This window comes from Pleurodeles waltl, chromosome 4_2 (genome assembly GCF_031143425.1).
Source record: "Pleurodeles waltl isolate 20211129_DDA chromosome 4_2, aPleWal1.hap1.20221129, whole genome shotgun sequence".
Taxonomy (NCBI): domain Eukaryota; kingdom Metazoa; phylum Chordata; class Amphibia; order Caudata; family Salamandridae; genus Pleurodeles; species Pleurodeles waltl.
Window position 1 is genome coordinate 562401467 of NC_090443.1, and position 20421 is coordinate 562421887.

Consider the following 20421-nt stretch of genomic DNA (forward strand, 5'->3'; position numbering starts at 1 on the left):
AACATCCTGGAAACCAAGACCTGCCTGTCAGTTAATCCACTCAAGGTAAATCACTGGTCAGTCTGATTTCACATTAGCACCCAGTACATTCTTCTCAGCTGCAGCAAATCCTTTTGGGGGGCCGCTCAGAAATGGTATCTGCCTTCATGGAGCCCTCTTGGCTATAGCCTGCAGCTCTGTCTGGAGAATTCCAATTTCCAAAAAACCATCTCAGTCTGAAGGTTAAAATCTTCAGTGCTACCTCGTCCATTAGTTCTCCGATGATGACAACTCGCTAAAGACTATACCTTCTCTAACTCCTAAGGTAAGCAGTGATTGGGCCCAATCCACCACTTTTATCTGAACCGCATTCCAACAAGGTCGACCTTAACACTTGCTTTTCACCCGGTCTTGTGCAACCATATACCCACAGTTGGCGCTTTAATCTTTTAGGTGCTAGATTTCCATAAAGACTTTAAGCATTCATTACTCCAGTTCTACTAGTTTGGTGTCATTTTACTTATTAAGATGTGCTCCATTTTTTAAGAATTGTTTAGTGATTTTTTTCATGTTGTGTTTCCACTTTATTACCGTTTGTGTATAGCAAAACTACTTTACACATTGCCTCTAAATTAAGCTTCGTGTGCCAAGCTACCAGAGAGTTAAGCACATATTAATTGAATGTCTTTTGTGGTTCACCCTGACAAGGATTGTGGTTGTTTCTTGAGTGTGCCGTTACTCCTCTTAACCAATAACCTAATACCTTACTGTTAGACCTGGCATCCTTGGTGTGGTCTCCCCTAACTTTGTGCCTCTATTTCCCAGGTTGTTGATGTGTGCTGGACTCTGTTTTTGCTGTTTTTGTTACTCTGGGCACTTTACCACTGCTAACCAGTGCTAAAGTGCAAGTGCTCCTATGTAAAATATGTAGGTAATTGGATCTCCATGATTGGCATATTTGATTTACTGGTAAGTCCCTAGTACAGTGCACTAGAGGTGCCCAGGGCCTATAAATCAAATGCTACTAGTGGACCTGCAGCACTAGCTGTGCCACCCACAATAGTAGCCCTGTAAACATGGCTCAGACCTTCCACTGCAGTGTCTGTGTGTGCAGATTTAAACTGCCAATTTGACTTGGCAAGTGTACCCACTTTCCAGGCTTAAACCTTCCCTTTTCTTACATTTAAGACACTCCTAAGGTAGGCCCTAGGTAGCCCCATGGGCAGGGTGCAGTGTATGTTTAAGGTAGAGCATATACTAATGTGTTTTATATGTCCTAACAGTGAGAAACTGACAAGTTCAGTTTTCACTGTTGCCAGGCCTATCACTCTCATAGGTTAACATGGAGGATGCCTTTAAACATGATTACAGCGTAGATTCCCTTTGAGAGCAGATAGACATGTGGAGTTTGGGGTCTCTGAGCTCACAATTTAAAAATACATATTTTAGTAAAGGTAATTTTAAGATTGTGTGTTTGAAAATGCCACTTTTAGAATGTGGGCATTTTCTTGCTTCAACCATTCTGTGACTCTGGCCCTCATTACAACCCTGGCGGTAAATGCTGCTTACCGCCGCTGCGGCCACGGAATTCCTCTACAACTATTACGACCCACAGCTCGGAATCCGTCATAATCCAGACACCCACACAAGTCCGCCACACCAAAGGTCAGTGATAAACTGGCGATAACAAAACCTCCACCATCACACAAACAGGAATATGCCCACACTATCACGACCCATGAATCAATGCGGCGGTCTTTCAACCACGGTATTCTATTGGCAGTACACACCGCCGCGCTCAAAATACACACACATATTGGACAATTCAAAATACACACACCTGACACACATACACACACTACACCCACACACCCAATCCAATATAAAGCACACACCCACATCACCCACAAACCCTTACTACCAGATTTCTGAAACCATGCCAGAGAGAAACACCACCATTAACTACACCAGCATCCACAGACACACAACACCATCACTTACACAACATCCACGCACCTCAAACAACACACACCAACACATCCCCTCACACATCACAACACACACCACCTCACACATCACCCACAGCACATCATGGCACCTCAACAACACCCCAGGTTCTCTGAGGAGGAGCTCAGGGTCATGGTGGAGGAAATTGTCCGTGTAGAGCCACAGCTATTCGGATCACAGGTGCAGCACACCTCCATTGCAAGGAAGATGGAGCTAAAGCGCAGAATTGTCGACAGGGTCAACGCAGTGGGACAGCATCCAAGAACTAGGGATGATATCAGGAAGAGGTGGACCTATGGGGGAAGGTGTGTTCCGTGGTCTCCAGACACAAGATTGCTGTATAGAGGACTGGCGGTGGACCCCCACCTCCTCCCCCACAACTAACAACATGGGAGGAGCAGGTCTTGGCAATGCTGCATTCTGAGGGCCTCGCAGGAGTAGCAGGAGGACTGTACTCTGGTAAGTCAAATCTTTACTACCTCATCTCCCCCCCTACTTGCATGCCATCACATACTCCCACCCTCACCCTCACCCCTATCACTCCAACACCTCACAAATGCCCCACTATCACAACCCACCCATCCCAATACCATGCCCTGCATGCAACACCAAAGCATGGACACCCATCACCAAAGCATGTCCAATACAGATACTCACACAGACCCCAAACCAAATATCACACAAGGACCAAGACAAGAATGCAAGCACTGGAGTGCAGGGTCACTCACCCATTGCACACAATGGCACACACAGATGCAATAATCATACTTTTACACCCCTGCAGGACTCCAACCCAATGTCACGAGACAGGAGGTACCAGACATATCCAGTCCGCCCACAGAAGAGACCCACAGTGATGACAGCAGCTCTGCACAACTGGATCAAGAGGACCAGCTCGGCCCATCAGGGACCTCGGGACAGTCGGTTCCCCTGACACTGTCACAAGCTACCACAGAGGCTCCCCCCTCAGGAAACACCAGCACAGCACCCACCCAGCGGGCCCATCCCTCTGTCCCCAGGACACGTCAATCAGCAGTGTGTTCACCACTACAGGGAACCCAGGCAAACCCACCAACCCAAGAAAATCAGGGACCTGGGGGCAGTGGGCACACGGTTCAGGGGACAGAGGCTCAGGAAAACAGGGAAGCTGGGAGGACTGCTGTGCGACAGGGGGAGGACAGGCCCAGGGAACCCACTCTCCACAAGGCCCTCTTCAACATCATGGGAGCTTACCATCATTCCCAGGAGACGATGGCAACGGTACTGGCCAAGTTTCAGGAGACCCAGCGGCTGCAGGAGGAACACTATCTGGGGATGAGGGAGGACCTTTAGTCCATAAACAACACCCTGGTCACCATTGCAGGGGTGCTGCAAGACCTTGTCAACACCAGGAGGGACACTGTGACACAACAAGGGGCCCCTGACACTAGCCTGGATGATGAACAGCCCTCCACCTCCACCGGCGCTAGTGGACAGGAGGCACCGCCACAAGAACACGACACCAGCACCCCACCCCCTGCAGATGGAGAACCACCCCGCAAATGGTCCCTGAGATCCAAGAACAAGACAGATAATATTGCCAAGCCCCCGCCAGGAAATCAGACCACCCTGAATGTCACCCTTCTGTCCCACTTTGTCACCCTGTCCATCCTTCAACTGCCATTGCTCCACTTCCTATGCCCCTTTGGACAATGCACCTGTGAAACAAATAGACTGGACTCTGCCATGGACATTCCTCCACCATCCCCCCTGCCTATTTTACAACCCCCTCCACTTATTTGCACAGAAATAAACACACTTCAATTACAAAACAATCTGGAGTCAGTCTTTGCTTTCACAAACGTGTAATTGCAATAACCATGGAATATAGCAATGTCAATTTACTTCTGCACATACCGATGTAACACAGCTGTAGCCCAGGGGAAATATAGCAGAGGGCACAAAGTGGGACCCACATCTGTGAAATGGAAAGGAAAAGTGACAAGTCAGGGTCCATACACTGATTGAAAATGACAGACTTATGCTAGCTCCAATAATAGTATGAGATATGGGAGGCAGTTACATCTTACCTGTGTCTCACTGGAAGTATTGCATGATTATGCTGTTCCTGTTGTCGATATCCTCTTCTTCTGCCTCCTCTTCTTCACTGTCCACAGGCTCCATAGCTGCCACAAGACCACCAGCTGGCCCATCCTCCTGCAGAAAAGGCACCTGGCGTCGCAAAGCCAGGTTGTGCAGCATACAGCAGGCCACGATGATCTGACACACCTTCTTTTGTGAGTAGTAGAGAGAACCACCTGTCATATGGAGGCACCAGAATCTGGCCTTCAGGAGGCCGAAGGTGCGTTCAATCACCCTCCTAGTTCGCCCATGTGCCTCATTGTAGCGTTCCTCTGCCCTTGTCCTGGGATTTCTCACTGGGGTCAGTAGCCATGACAGCTTGGGCTAACCAGAGTCACCTGCAAATATGGAGGGACAACTGTTAGAAACACACTAACCTGTAGGGACAACCCCATACCCAGACACCTATTCACACTGTATAGGGTCCTTGTCCTCACCTATTAGCCACACACAGTGCCTCTGAAGTTGCCCCATCACATAAGTGATGCTGCTTTTCCTCAAAATGTAAGCATCATGCACTGAGCCAGGAAATTTGGCATTCACATGGGAGATGTACTGGTCTGACAAACACACCATCTGCACATTAATAGAATGGTAGCTCTTCCGGTTTCTGTACAACTGTTCACTCCTGCGGGGGGTACCAAGGCCACATGTGTCCCATCAATGGCACCAATGATGTTGGGGATATGTCCCAGGGCATAGAAGTCACCTTTCACTGTGGGCAAATCCTCCACCTGAGGGAAAATGATGTAGCTGCACATGTGTTTCAGCAGGGCAGACAACACTCTGGACAACACGTTAGAGAACATTGGCTGGGACATCCCTGATGCAATGGCTACTGTTGTTTGAAAGGAACCACTTGCCAGGAAATGGAGTACTAGAGGGGGGATTCCTGTGGGATGGCAGATAGCTGACATCAGGTCTGGCTCCAACTGGGCACACAGTTCATGGATTGTTGCACAATCAAGTCTGTAGGTGACTATTATGTGTCTCTCTTCCATTGTCGACAGGTCCACCAGCGGTCTGTACACCGGAGGATGCCGCCATCTCATCACCTGCCCCAGCAGACGTGCCCTATGGAGAACAGCGAGCAGAGCACTGAGTTATCACACTGAGTTATCACAAATGTCATTTGCACACATCTATTAATCCGCAATGTGCCTGTAACTGTGTGTATTCAAGACCTACATTGGTGTGACGCAGTTAATATTAATGCCATGTGGCCCCCTGAAATGGCGGCTGCCTGACCTGTAAGGTGGGACAAGGGGATATGAGGTAACTGCGCTGGCGTTGTACACCGTCACGGTGGGCGGTCGAAGACCGCGGCGCAACCCAGCATTGGTTAACATGGGACCCTATGGGTCCGAGGAGCCAATAACGATGTACGCCGCTGGTGACGGTACGCACCTCCGCGGACGTGACTGCCATTTTCTGTCTGTTCACTCACTTGATACCTGCCCTTCAACAGGAGAGGACCTACACTGCAAGTGCTGCTGTGACCTGTGTCTGGAAGCGACGATGGCTCCTGTGTCTGGGGAAAGGGCCCCTGCCTTCACTTCGGAGGAGTTGGAGAAACTAGTGGATGGGGTCCTTCCCCAGTACACACAACTGTACGGTCCTACAGACAAACAGGTGAGTACACTGTGAGCATGCTGCATGGGCAATGCCTGTTTGGAGTGGTGTGGATGGCAGATAAATGGGGGAGGGCTGAGGCCTGCAGGTGCGGACGGTGAGTGCATGTGAGTCAGGGCAAGGGTGGGAACGTGGGTCAATGAGTATGACGGTCCGGACGGGTAATGATTTTCCTTTCCCCCTGTACTATTCCTCTAGGTCAGTGCCCACCAGAAGAAGGCTAGTTGGCGTGCCATCGGCAAGGATGTCCGGACCCTGGGGGTCCACCACAGACGGAGCACCCACTGCCGTAAAAGAGAAACCCGTGCCGCTGGAGCAAGAAGACGGCGGAAGCCCAGCTGCGGATGGCCTTCCAACGTCGGAGGGGTGCCCGTCGCACCATGACCCCCCTGATGTACCGGATCCTGGCGGTGGCGTATCCAGAGTTGGATCGGCACTTGAGGGCATCACAGCAGCCACAAGGGGGTGAGTACACTCTCATACAGCTGACTCTGCGCGCATTACGAGGTGTCTGGGTGGGGGAGGTGGGCAGTGGGTTCCCTTAGGCCAGGGCGATCTTGGTAGGCAAGGTCCCTTGTGAGGCAGTCTCTGTGGCACCCCAACCCCACTAGTGTTTAGTGTCATCTACACCTAGTCAGGCTCCTGTGACTTCCAGGTGTGCTGCAATCGGGCTTAGGCCTTGTACCCCATGGACATGTGATTAATCTAGGAACTATAAGTGCATGGTGTAGTGCAGAGGGCTGCTGTGTCTGTTGTGTCCGCAAATGGTAGTTGTGTTGCATGCACTGAACATATCTTTCTCCTGTCTCCCCCTCCCCTTTTTGTGGTCTCCCTGTTCTTGTGTGCAATAGCATCATCAGGCGGAGGAGCATTGGCACCGGAGCAGGAGGGAGCTGAATCCCTCTTGGCCCTGGAGAGCAAAATAACGGAGTCTGAAGCCACTATTGGGAGAGAGGGGAGCTCCACAGCGGGGACAGGAGCAGAGAGCAGCGAGCAGCGACAGCGACTCCTCCTCTGATGGGAGCTCCCTTGCGGTGGCAGGCACCTCTCTGCCCACCGCATCAACAGGTATAGCCGCCACCTCCCCTACCAGCACCACCATCCCAGCAGCCCCTCACCGTGTGTCCCGTGCTCGCTCACCCAGGAGGGTGGGCATCTTCTTCGCCCCAGGCACCTCAGGCCCTGCCCCAGTCAGCTCTGCTGCCCTCAGTGAGGAAGCTATTGACCTCCTGAGATCCCTCACTGTTGGGCAGTATACCATTCTGAATGCTATCCAGGGTGTTGAGAGGCATTTGCAACGAACAAGTGCATGCCTGGAGGGCATTCATTCTGGCCAGGCAGCCCAATAGAGAGCATTTCAGGCTCTGGCCTCAGCACTGATGGCAGCCATTGTCCCTGTGTCCAGCCTCCTTCCTCCAACTTCCTCCACCCAGACCCAATCCCCTGTACCTCAGCCTATCCCAAGCATACCAGCAGACCAGCATGCACACACATCAACACACAACAGTGGCTCAAGCAAACATAAGCACCACACATCTCACAGGCACTCACACAAGCATCATACCCATGCAGACATATCAAAGTCCACTGCCTCCACTGTGTCCCCCTCCTCCACCTCTTCCTCCTCCCTCCCAGTCTCGTCTCCACTCACACCTGCATGCACTACATCCTCAGCCACTACTTCCATCACCAGCACGCCCATCACGACACACTGATCACGTGCACTCACCACCCCCACTACCATTCACACATCCGCAGTGCCCTCTCCCAGTGTGTCAGTGAGCCCTCCTCCCAAAGTACACAAACGCAGGCACACACCCACCCAACAGCCATCCACCTCACAACAGCCTCCGGCCCATGCACCTTCACCCAAATTCAGCAGACGTACACCTCCTACAACTACTAAATCTACTTCCACTCCCAAACCCCCTCCATCTACCCGTCCCAGTGGGTCTAAAAAACATTTCCTGGCTAACATTGACCTCTTCCCTACACCTTCCCCCCATCCTTCCCCTAGGGCCAGGCTTTCCAGGTCCCAGCCCACCACCTCAGCCACCACATCCCCAGGCACAGTGGTGCCAGCAACTGTGGGGTCATGGAGTGCGCCAACCATCAGGGCTGCCAGTGTGACACGGAGCGAGGGCAAGGACATTCCGCCACCTGCCAAGGTGAAAAAAGTTCCCACATCCCGGAGGGAGAAGCCGAAAACACCTGCCACCAAGGGGTCAGGGAAAATGAAAGGGGATAGTGGCAAGACAGCTGCACCACCATCAAAGGTGGGGAAGGGCCAAAAACTGAAGGGCAGGTCAGGAGAGGGCATGGTGGCACCGACTGAGGGACCAGTGTCACACCTTTTGTCCACGTCGACGCCAACCTGCACGGTGGAGAAAACCACCACCTACACCGCCACCTGCACCGCCACAGACCCTGCCGCCAGCACCGCTGCCACAGACCTCCCAGCCAGCACTTCTGCCACAGACCCCGCCACCAGTACCGCCACCACAGACCCCGCAGCCAGCACTGCCGCCACAGACCCCACAGCCAGCACCACTGCCACAGACCCCGCTGCCAGCACCGCCGCTACAGACCCCACCGCAAGCACCACCGCGACTGGCACCTCCACAAGCACTGCCAGCGGCCCTGCGACATCCTCAGACAGTGGCACCACCGCTGACATAGCTACCATCCCCAGTGGTCAGTCGTCCGAGGCTGGTGGTGAGTTCCTGGACCCTGGGCAGCTTCCATGAAGCATCACTGTCATCACAGTTGTCACCTGCATATGGAATGCGAAGCCGCAGCAGTGTGGGGTATGTCTCTGCCTCCATAGCGTATCATGCTACCTGTACCTCGGCAATCTCGTGGCACACACCCAGGCGAGTGTATTGTTCTGGCCACACTGCACGTGGAGCACTCCGGGCACCATTCCCCCTCCAGAACCAGGGGAGAGATACATCCACTATCTCAGTCTTTGGCAGGATGAAGCACTCTGTGCACCATGCCCCCTTCAGAACCAGTGGAGTATCACATCCACTACCTCAGTCCTTGGCAAGATGAAGCACTCTGGGCACCATGTCCGCTCCAGAACCAGTGGAGTATCACATCCACTACCTCAGTCCTTGGCAGTATGAAGCATTCTGGGCACCATGCCCCCTCCAGAACCAGTGGAGTATCACATCCACTGCCTCAGTCCTTGGCAGGATAAAGCACTCTGGACACCATGCCCCCTCCAGAACCAGTGGAGACTGTTATCCTCTAGGGAGATTGTGGCTTTGCACTCCCCAGGATAAAGCAGTGGGCAACCGACCCACTGGAAAGACTTGAGAGACTGTGGCTTTGCACTCCCCAGGATAAAGCAGTGGGCAACCGACCCACTGGAAAGACTTGACAGACTATGGCTTTTCACTCCCCAGGATAAAGCAGTGGGCAACCCACCCAATGGAAAGACTTGACAGACTATGGCTTTTCACTCCCCAGGATAAAGCAGTGGGCAACCCACCCAATGGAAAGACTTGAGAGACTATGGCATTGCACTCCCCAGGATAAAACAGTGGGCAAACCACCCACTGGAAAGACTTGAGAGACTGTGGCTTTGCCCTCTCCAGGACCAAACTGTGGGCATGGAGCCCCCTCGTGGAGCAATGGCGTTGTGCGTTCATCAGGCTGAGGTGCCCCCCTCACCTTCCCCATGAGGTGCCTGTATATTTTCTATGTGATACCCCTCCAGTGTTCTCTCCGTTTGGAGTCAGGTATCTAGTGTGGGCCTCGCCCATGCATTTTGGGCACAGTGGTCCACGGACAATGATTGGTGCACTATCCGGACTTGTGTATTTGGTGTACATAATTGTATATCCTGGATTTTGCATTTTGATAATGATATTTCACATGATTACATTTGTTCAAATCATTTCCTTTTGTCCTTGCGTTCTTCCAGGAGGTTGGGGGGTGTATATGTAATGTTGCAGCATGTGTTTGTGTGTATGGTGTTGTGGGTGAGACTGGGGGTGGGGGTGTTGCGTTTGTGTGTCACTCTCTTTTCCCTCCCCCCTCCCTTGTGTTGTAGGTGCAGTACTCACCGTGGTCATCGCCGCCGTCGTTGGAGCTCCTGATAGAGGAGCAGGAAGACCATTGACAGCAGTATCTGCAATTCGGGCTCCATGGCGTCCTGGTTCCTCGTGTGGTGTGGAGAGGTGAGTGTTTTCCCTTCTATGTACTGTTTCCGCCGTGTTTTTATTTGCGTTGGTATTTCCCCGGAAAAGGTGGCGAATAGGCATGTTGTGATAGGGTGGGTGGTATATTGTGTCCCGCCTGTCTGTTGGCGGTGTCCGCTGCGCTGTTTGTTTGTACCGCCATGACGGTCGGAGTGTTAAAGTGGCTGTCTATGTTGGCGGTTTCCGCCACGGTCGTAATCCCATTTTTTTTCCTGACGGCCTGTTGGCGGTATTACTGCCACTTTAACACCGACCGCCAGGGTTGTAATGAGGGCCTCTGCCTGTTTGTGGATTCCCTGTCTGGGTCAGTTAGACAGTGACACAAAGGGAGCTGTGGTGTAGCCTGAATATCATGATGAGCCATCTCTGCTAGGAGGGAGGGAAGGAGTGGTCACTCACACCTGAAAGGGCTGTGCCTGCCCTCACACAATGCAGTCTCCAACCCCCTGGTGTGTGTCTGGGGCCTGGCCTGGGCAAGGCAGAATTTCACAAACAAAAGAGACTTTCCTTTGAAGTAAGCCTACTTCAAAGGCCAAAATGGGTATACGAAGGGCACCCAAAACCACAGACTTTAGATCACTTCTGGAAAACAAAAGGAACCTCGGCCTAGAGAAGAGCTGAAGAGCTGCGGAGAAGTGCTGCCCTGCCTGTGACAGTGCTTGGTGTAGCTACCCTGCAGTTGCTGCTTCTGTCTGGTGAAAGGGGACAAAGACTGGACTTTGTTGTGCATTCCTGCTTGTGAAGAAATCTCCAAGGACTTGTCCTGAGCTTGCCACCTGTTGTTGATGTCTGAGGGCCATCAAGGACTTTCCCTGCCAACACCTCGTCTCTCTGCTGAGACTCCTGCCCTGTCAAGTGGTTCCCTATCCAGTTCCTGGGGCCCTGACAGGTGAAGCTGGCAGACCAAGATTGAAAATCCATGACCCGACCGCCGTGCGGGGAAATTTCTGATGCAACCTCCAAGGCGCAGTTGAAGAGATGACGCGCCACCAGCTCTGCGGCTGAAATCAACACACCGCCTGCAGTGCGGCTGAAAAATTGACACGCGCGGCTGGAGAAATGACGCACCGGACCGCTAATAGAGGCTGGTAACATCGCAACCCACACTGCGCGGGTTTGCTGATACTGCGCGACAGAATTTTTTACGCAAACCTTGCTGGGCGCGGAAAAACAACGTCAGCAGGAGAGCGGATGTGTCGAGCCCTTGCCCTGATCGACACAACGCTCTCCTGCGAAGAGGAAAAACGACAAACGCACCTGACCGGAGAAGGAGAAACAACGCATGGACTCGCTTGTGGGGACACACGCCGACCTGACCGGAGAAGGAGAAACAACGCATGGACTCGCTTGTTGGTGAGAAATTGACGCATCGCTAACCTATTTCGAAGCACACTCACCCGTGCATGTTATTTTGACACTACCCAGGTACTTTTCAATGCTAACACGTTTTTTACTTTTTAGGGAAGGATTTAAGACTCTTTTACTTTTAAAATTAATAACTTGGCTAGCGTTTGTTGGATTTTTGTCGTTTTGATCTTGTTTTGTTTAGGTAAATATTTCCTATTTTTCTAAACCTGTGTTGTGTCATTTCGTGGTGTTTTCATTAAGTTACTGTGTGTGTTGGTACAAATACTTTACACCTAGACTCTGTAGTTAAGCCTGCCTGCTCGTGCCACGCTACCAAGGGGGTGAGCAGGGGTTAGCTGAGGGTGATGGTCCTTTACCCTGACTAGAGTGAGGGTCCTTGCTTTGACAGGGGGAACCTGACTGCCAACCAAAGACCCGATTTCTAACACTTACACCTAAAGAATATATTTGCTATTAAATATATATGTACATTGAAGTCCCTCAAGTAGAATTCAAAAACACCCCTATAATAGGCTACTATACAAAATGATTATTTAGCAAAGTGGCTTGAGTTTCCAAGCATATGTAATGCTTTTGTGCGTGGTATATCCAAAAAGCAGTTAAGGATTAAATCATATTTATTTTAAATATGAAAAATATGATTTTTATGATAAACTTGCTGGAAAAGTGAAACATTATATAAGATCAAGTAAGGTTTATTTATTACAATATTTATGCATGAAACTGTTGTCAGCCTTTGAACAAATGTATACCATTCATGCCACAACCAACAACCAAACCAAGATGTGAACATTATTCTTATTCACAAATTCAATCCACATCAGAGTTACTCATCAAAGATAATTATTGGCACTGTTTTGGCTAATTTGCTATGTGGCTTCTTCAGGACTAAGCCATCAGTGCAAAGCAAAATGTTATCACAGCATGTCAAGTTAAAAAATTGTATCAAGTGAGATTGGTACGCAATGCACCTTTGCTAAGAAGTTATGAACAGTAAAGTGCTTATCTGATAGGAACAGAAAAGATGTGTTATTCTCTTGTATGAGAGGAAGTTTAAGAAACACTAATTTTGGTGTATCCTTATCATTGTCATCTGAACTGCCTGTTAGTTATTTAAATTCTGTACTTATAATTATATTCAGTTCTATTCCTATTTTCTTGTGCTACAAACCGAGAACAAAAATTGTCACGCTAAACACAATATGGTGCCTGTTATACTCACTCACACAGTTGCTGTGATTCATCAATCGCCTTCTGTCACTCTTGATGTTAATTTCCTAGTTAGGAAACACATTGTTCCAGTACACCTATGCTCATCAGGAACATGATGTGTGCAGTGATGCATAAATACAAGCTAACGTGTGAGATGCAATTTGCACTGTCATGAACATAGGCTAATAGGACCATACAGAGATGGATGTTCATAATCCATACCCTTAACAAATCCTCATGAAGGAGCAATGCAAAGCCACAGAGGCTCATTTGTGAAGTAGATTTATTAAGTAATAGGTTAGCTATTGAAATACATAGTTAATATTGCCAAGCAAGATGATTTACCAAAAAATCCCCTTTTCATGCATTAGAACACATCCCTGGCATCAGAGAAGAACAAAGATACAAGCAATTTGAAAAACGCTTCTTTTGACCCTCACCTCCCAGTATTGTATTTGAGAAAAGTCAATGCCGAACTAATTTATTCGTATTCCATCTACTATCCTGTTAAATCTAACAAGATTGCCAATACATGTTGCTGTGTTGCATCAAAGTTTTTCTGGCTCAAACGTAACGATGAACTATGTTCACAAGAAAGTGTACATTTCAAATTCAGTTTTGTCATGCTCATATATGTATCAAGCAAGAGATTAACCATTTAAAGCACAAGCTTATTCAAGCTTCGACTTTACTTTCACATGAGAGACGTTTCTTCAATCCTGTCTTAAATTGTAGATTGTCTTTCTGTATGTTCATGATAAGCAGTTTGTTTTATTTTTCTAAATGCTCCTAGCATTGGATTGCTGTGCACAAAATCAGTGAAAATGTATCATGTAATTTAACTGGATGTATTATTGATTTTAGATATTCCAAAGGTTATCCGCCAAACTCTCCTTACATTGGAAGTTCTCCCACATTTTGCCATCTGCTTCAAGCAAAAGTGCCATTTTGTTGCCTGAGGCTTGACAAGGTAAAACTACTTTAAAAAATATAGTTTCTTAATTGAAAGGTGCATGAAGAAGGTAGTCATCAGAAACCAGTATAGCATTTACCATGCTAGGTCTTGGGATACGATCCTAATGAAAGATTTTGGTGGCAACCAAAGATGCTGATCTATAAAATTTGATAGAAATGAATTGTTTGAACATTTGAAAACTTAAGGCAAATGGGGATAAAGTTATGTATAATAATTTGTGCTGTTGTTTTAATTTCCAAAAATTATACCAATCAAGTGAATCCTACATAGATTAACACTAAAGTAGTATTGACTGAGTCTGCATGAAATCACAGCTATTATTTCTTTGCCCTTGTTTCCAGTGTAAAAACTAAAGATTACAACACCTTATGGACAGGAAGGCAACAATCTGCCATAGATTACCCTCAGAAAAAGCAAAAGGAATTAACAGCAGGAATATTGAATCCGATTCGTTTGGCTTACACATTTTTACACCCATTCTTACTCAAGCTTCCACCAGCCATTAAATCAGCATTTGAGTTAGAAGAGGTTCTCTGCCAGATGATGGTTTGATGCTGATTTCAATACGGTTTTCTGAATTGCACATTAGGGTTACCTTAGGCTAACAAAGAAATTCTGGTTTATGCATTTTGGAGGTGGAACATCGGCAGGATCTGCCACTCCAAACAGTCTTAGGTAGTTGTCCATCTGAGACTGATTTAATGGAGGGTACTACTCATTTTGTAAGGTGAGCTATAACTTTCATTGCATTTCACACCGTGAAACGTTCAGAGTATAAGAAGAAAATAGAACTTTGTCATGCCATACCTAATCCAACCTTTGAGTACAATTCTTAAAGTAAAGTTTGTATATTTCTGTAATTATGAAAACAATGGGATTCCAATTTACTAGTAAAAATGACAGAAAAAATATAAATACCTTACTTACAAAGATGTAATTATTTTCATGTCACAGAAACACTCAATCATATGTCTACTTTGAAGTTAATAAGATACCCTTAAATTGCTATAAACATATTTTGGAGACAAGTTGTGCCCCCAAAATGTTTTGCTGCAAACTAGCCCTTGCAAAATCTATTCTGCACAAAATCCACTAAATACACCACAGAGCAATATTTAAATAATATGTCTTTCCTTAATTATGGGTATCAAAAGTTAAACATCAAGACCATGCAGATTGCCAATGATACAATCATATACAGAATAGAAAGCCAGAGATGCATATGTGTTTTTTGGAAACATTTGGTTTTGAAAAATGAAATTCCAGCTCAAGATGAACACATTTTCCAGAGGTCATGACAAATTTCTTAAGGACCACTGTGTGTGGCTTCTCCCGCTAATCTAGATAATATTTTTGGAGACAGTATTACACTGCTACTTACTTTTGCACAGAAGTCTGTTGATGGTATCAAACAGTTAGCAACGCTGAATTGCTCAGTTTATTGTCTCTTACAAATACTCTTTCATGTACAGCTCACATAGCAAAGTTACACTTCACTGAAACGTAAACTGTTCCAGATAAGCAAAAGATAATTTAAAAGAGAGAAATCAGTGACAAAAGTGTCAATATTAGTTAAGTGGAAAAGTCCAACAACCCAAAGAATTGTAAAAGAAATGAGGAGATATTCTATGAATCGTCAGTGTAGAGATGTTCATTGCTAATTAGAATAACTTTTCCATTCCCTCTGTAGCAAAAATGTATGTTGTTGTTTACAAGCATTGACAGAATGTGAAAAAGCCATGGAAACTGTGTTTCAGATTTATATCAGTTCTGAATAACCTTCATCAGTGTGAATGGATTGATGCAATTCTTGGTGCAGCTTATCAGTTAAACTATTACACTGAATACAGAGACAAACATATGCACAATTGGTGACGTGTACATATAAGAATGAGTGTAGTGTGACTGTAATAAATCAATGCAGACAAGTAATCAATTACATTTGACAGAGTGAAACAATGAGAGGTAATCTAAATATTAAAGATGATAAGTATTATAGAGGCTCAATGTTGTCCGTTAAACGTCAGTAACAACTGCTCAAGTCATTCCCCTCAATTTCCCGCATCTCTCTGTCCTTTTATACTTTACTCTGAATTACTTCATTATTCTCTTTTAGTTGTAAATGAACTATTTTTTGTATGTGGAAACAAAAACCCATTCAAGCTTTTTCTTTAACTAGATAAATAAAGATAGTGTTGTTAGTGTTGTTTTCAGTTTGGATACAAGTTCACATTTTATTGAAAACAGCATCACTAATTATTAAAATAAAATAATTTAAAATATTAATTAGCAGTCTCTTTTTATAGGGGTGCCAGCATAATTACTTTGAAGATGCCAAAGCCTATGGATTTAAAAACAAGCTGATCATCGTGGCTGCTGAAACTGCAGGAAATGGCTTGTATAATTTTATTGTGCCGCTTAGGGCATACTACAGACCAAAAAAGGAGCTTAGCCCAATTGTGTTGCTCTTGGACAACCAGTGAGTACTTTGAAAATGATGAATTTGATGAATTGATATATTTGTTTTTAAAGTAAAATGACCCCTATTTCATGGGTCAACTGCATGTGTCAATCACATTAGCAAACATAGATTGTCTGTCTTTCTCTCTCTCGTTTATTATTCATTCAAAAACTCATCAAGCTGTAAACCGGACACATCGCACTGCAGACTCCAAAGATTTTGTTTCATGTATTTTCTTGTTTTGAATGCTCGTAACAAAGTGCAGTACAGAAAAGAAAGATCGACGCATTTCGGAATTATGCCTTCGATTGGACCATAGAGTTCTAATTTACCCACTATCTCATTTAAAGTGACCACACAGTTCAGTCCCTCATCCCTGTCAGTTAAAAACTAGAATTTGAATGCCTGCTCTCCTAAATGGCAAATATCCAGCCCCATCGTTATAGTTATATTCAATCATTGTAAAGTACAACAAGATCAAATTCAAGCAGGATGTGATCCAAAACAAAAAATGTCTAAAGAAAGATACCAAAACATACTAGATAATAAATCACAAATTGTTCAAAAAATCATTATGTTCAGACACACAAAGATGTTTATATTCCCATACATCTAAAAGAGCTAAAACTAATAAAAATAAATAAATTGCAAATTCAATTTATAATTCATTGATTTTCTATCATCTATGTAAAGTATTCAATGCATACACAATGAAGAGAACAAGAAGAGATATACAAAACATGAATTTTTTTCCAAAAGTGCATTCTACAGTTTGTAACTAGATGCCTCATATTATATTCCCCCATGATACATTCTTTCTTAAAGCTGATGTTATGCAGAGGATTTCTTAAGAGACATCAACTGAAAAGGCAGATTGTAGACATTATGCAACAAAATACTGGAATTTATCACTATGCATACTCTGCAATATACAACTTAAAGTGCTGCTTGACGTCTACAGCACCAGGGTTCCCTTCTGCAACAGTCCATTGCAAAAGCAATGAAATAAATTCAATTACATTAAAATGATTCCAATATCTACATCCAAAGTGCAAACACCCTGGATACCACAGAAATTAATAAACATGTCATTCAATAGCTCCCCAAAGGAGCAATTATGTGCAAAACAGAAGTTTAAAGCACAGAGCTCATTGATTGCATCAATCTCTAATATACTATGTGCAAAGAACTGCAATAGATACTGAGTTCATGTACTAATTCCTTCCTAACTACAAATATCCTTATAATAAACCTGCCATTGCAACTCACAAAAGTTACAAAATGACACTAACACATTTGTTAATGGAGTTGCCTCATGTGTAAGCATTCTAAATACCACAAGCAATAATTGACAAATGTCCTTCAGTAGCTCCCCCAAAAATATATATGTGCAGAACAGCAGTTTGAAATGCAAAGAAATTAAACGATGCAAAAATCATTGATTGCATCAATCCCAAATAAACTATATGCAGAAAACTGTAATGGAACAAAATTCATATATAAATGCATAAACAAACATTTTGCATAAATGTGTGTGTAAGTTTTGCAAAAAAAGTGTGCAAGAAATGCAATGTATAAAACTACTTCAACTATAAAAATCGTATGCATCAAACCTGCCATCTGTATCATACACGGGTTACAAAATGCTAATCACTCATTCACTGATGAAATTGCCTTGATAAAAACATAGACATTAATTCATTTCCTGAAGAATGTACCATAAATTTCACTTCACGCTTCCCTATAGATTATGAATTGATTCCTCTAAGATGGGAGCACAGCCTTAACCCTTTCACAAAGTGCGTTTGTACTTCCTATCAAAGCCAAAATCTTAGATATACCAGGCAGTGAAATTTCATCTCGGAGACCTCACAGACGTACATGTAACTCCACATCCAAGTTGTGTCCATTTGGGGTCTCCATTCCCAGTAATATTGTCAAATGGGATTCCTTTCTCCTGAGAGCCAAAACTTTATCTCCTCCCAGTTCCTCTACTCTAATGTGTTTGATTTAAAAAAATCTAAGCCCCTTGTTATCTCTGTTATGCTTTTCCCCAAAGTGTTTAGCTATCGGGCAGGAGAAATCTCTATTTGTTATGTCTCGTAAATGCTGTAGATTTCCCAATTTTCATTTATTTTTCATTCTCCCCACATATTGCTTCCTGCAAGGGCATTCTAAGACATAAACCACAAATCTAGTTTTGCATGTGTCATGCTCCTAAATTTTCCCCACTTTTCCATTATGAAGTCTATAAGTTGTAGTATTGATCCCATGTTCAAATGCTTTGTATTTAATACAACCCCAGAAGCCTGGTGTACGCAACCAATTTGTAGATATCGGTTTTCTGAAGGAGAAGTGGCTTTGCGTGAGAGAACCCTCTATCGAGGCCATTTTCCTATACTTTATACTTGGACGATCCGTAAGTATTCCTGTTAGTGTCTCATCTTGTTGGAGTATTCTCCAATTACGGTCTAGCATCCCTTTGATTGGCTTATGTTGACAATTGTAATCCAAGATCATTCGAATGCTATCCTTCTTTACTATAGTTTTTCCACGGGTCACTAGAAGTTCCTCTCTTGGCTGGTTTCTTACCTGTGCAATGGCATCATCCGGCACTTTCATTGGGTAACCTCCTGATAGAAATAGTTTTTTAATTTCCTGTAATTGCTCTTCTATATCCTCAAGTTCAGAACAGTTTCACTTGGCTCTCAACATATACCCATATGGGATGCTCCACTTGAGATTTTTTGGGATGGCCACTGTTAGTGTCGAGCATACTGTTTCATGAAGTCACTTTTCTATGAAATTGCGTGCAGAGCCTCATGTCTTTCACAAATGCCTCATGTACAAAAATGTTACATGCTCTGAACTGATATAGGAGGTGAAATTCAAATTAAGATTATTGCAATTGAGGGATAAAACAAATTCTTCCAGATCTCTCATATCTCTCTCCCATGTCAAGAAGAGGTAACCAATAAACCACATCCATAGAATGATTTGCTGAAAAATATCCTGGTTCTCGTCTCTCCAAATTGTTTCACCCTCCCAAAACCCTATCAAGAGGTTTGCATACGTTGGAGCAAATGAGGTCCCCATGGCTGTGCATTGTCTTTGTAAATAGTACTCTCCATTAAACATAAATACATTGTGTGTAAGGCAGAAAGATAGCATCTCTAAAATCATGTTTGAATGTTCCAAATAGCTAGTAGATCTTGCTCTTAAAAAGTATTTAACAGCCATTATGCCATCTTCATGTCAAATGGAGATGTAAAATGGTGTTCCATCAGTTGCTGCCAATATATAGTTCGCTTGCCAAGGAATGTCATGGATTTTAGATTTAAAAAAAACAAAGGTTACAGGGACGTTATAGTTAAGCTCACATTTTAAACATACCAGAACCATAGAAATTCACCTGTCAGAGTTATCTAAAGTAATTATAACTCATGCCCTAAGGTAACTACAGTATAACTAGCACCCTCACTATGCACAGTTATTTGATCAATAATTTTACTACACATGTTACAGTGACATTATCAATGATGTTATTATAAATGCCATGAGTGCTGTAATTTGTGGGGTGATTAGCAGTGCATGGCGAGGGCGTGAATTATTGTTACCTTAGGGCACGAGTTATATTTACTTTAGATAACTAAACTATAACAGGTGAATTTCTATGGTTTGGTACATTTAAACTGTGAGTCAAACTATAATGTCCCTTTGGTTTTTTTAAGTGAATTTCTATGATTCTTTTTATTCTATTTCCTAACTATAACATCCCTGTAACCTTTAGATTTTACAGTGAATATCTATGTTTTTTTAACATAAAGTAATTTTCATTACTATACATTAATCTAACCACCACCATGCACGTCCTTAGGCCGGACCCTGTGGCCAAAACCCCTAACCATCCAACCCCATTCTGCGCACATCCCTTTGGCTGTGTACCGCAGGAGTTGGCCACCACCTCTCTCTCTGGGTGTGAGAATAGGTGTGAGAGGATGTATCTGGGGTGAGAGTGGCTGTGAGAGTCTCTGTCTGGATGTGAGAGTGCATCAGTGTCTTCATTGTCTTAGTGGGTACATCAGTTTCTGTATGGGTCTGTGAGGGGGGTGCCTGAGTGTCTGAGTGGGTCTGCGATTGGATACTTAAGGGTGTGAGACATTGTGCGAGTGAGTAAAAGAGATTGAAAAAGAGAAATTGAGAGAGAAAAAGAGAAAAAGAGAGTGAGAGATAGAGAGTTCTTTAAGCTTTGGTGAATGATATACTTAAAATGAGATATCTCTGGACAAATTGAAAAGAAAAATGTATTTGTTAAATAAAAAGAGTGAGATCACCTTTCAGTATGAACCTTAAACTTTTGAAGTTGAAAACAAATTAAAGTAGGTAATGACCACAGACTAGAATCCTTATCCTTCAATTTGAGTACCTGAGACTCCAACCATAAGGCCACAAGTGAC

General features: G+C 44.9%; 1 protein-coding gene across 2 annotated transcripts in view; it reads left to right on the forward strand.

Annotated features, from left to right (window-relative positions):
• The window catches only part of KCNT2 (potassium sodium-activated channel subfamily T member 2), a 2196588-nt gene that overhangs the window by 1983099 nt on the left and 193068 nt on the right, over window positions 1–20421 (forward strand). For both annotated transcript variants that reach the window (XM_069233351.1, XM_069233350.1), the window contains exons 19-20: window positions 13392–13497; window positions 15810–15982. In XM_069233351.1, coding sequence (XP_069089452.1) covers window positions 13392–13497; window positions 15810–15982 — 279 coding nt within the window. The remainder of the gene's footprint in view (window positions 1–13391; window positions 13498–15809; window positions 15983–20421) is intronic.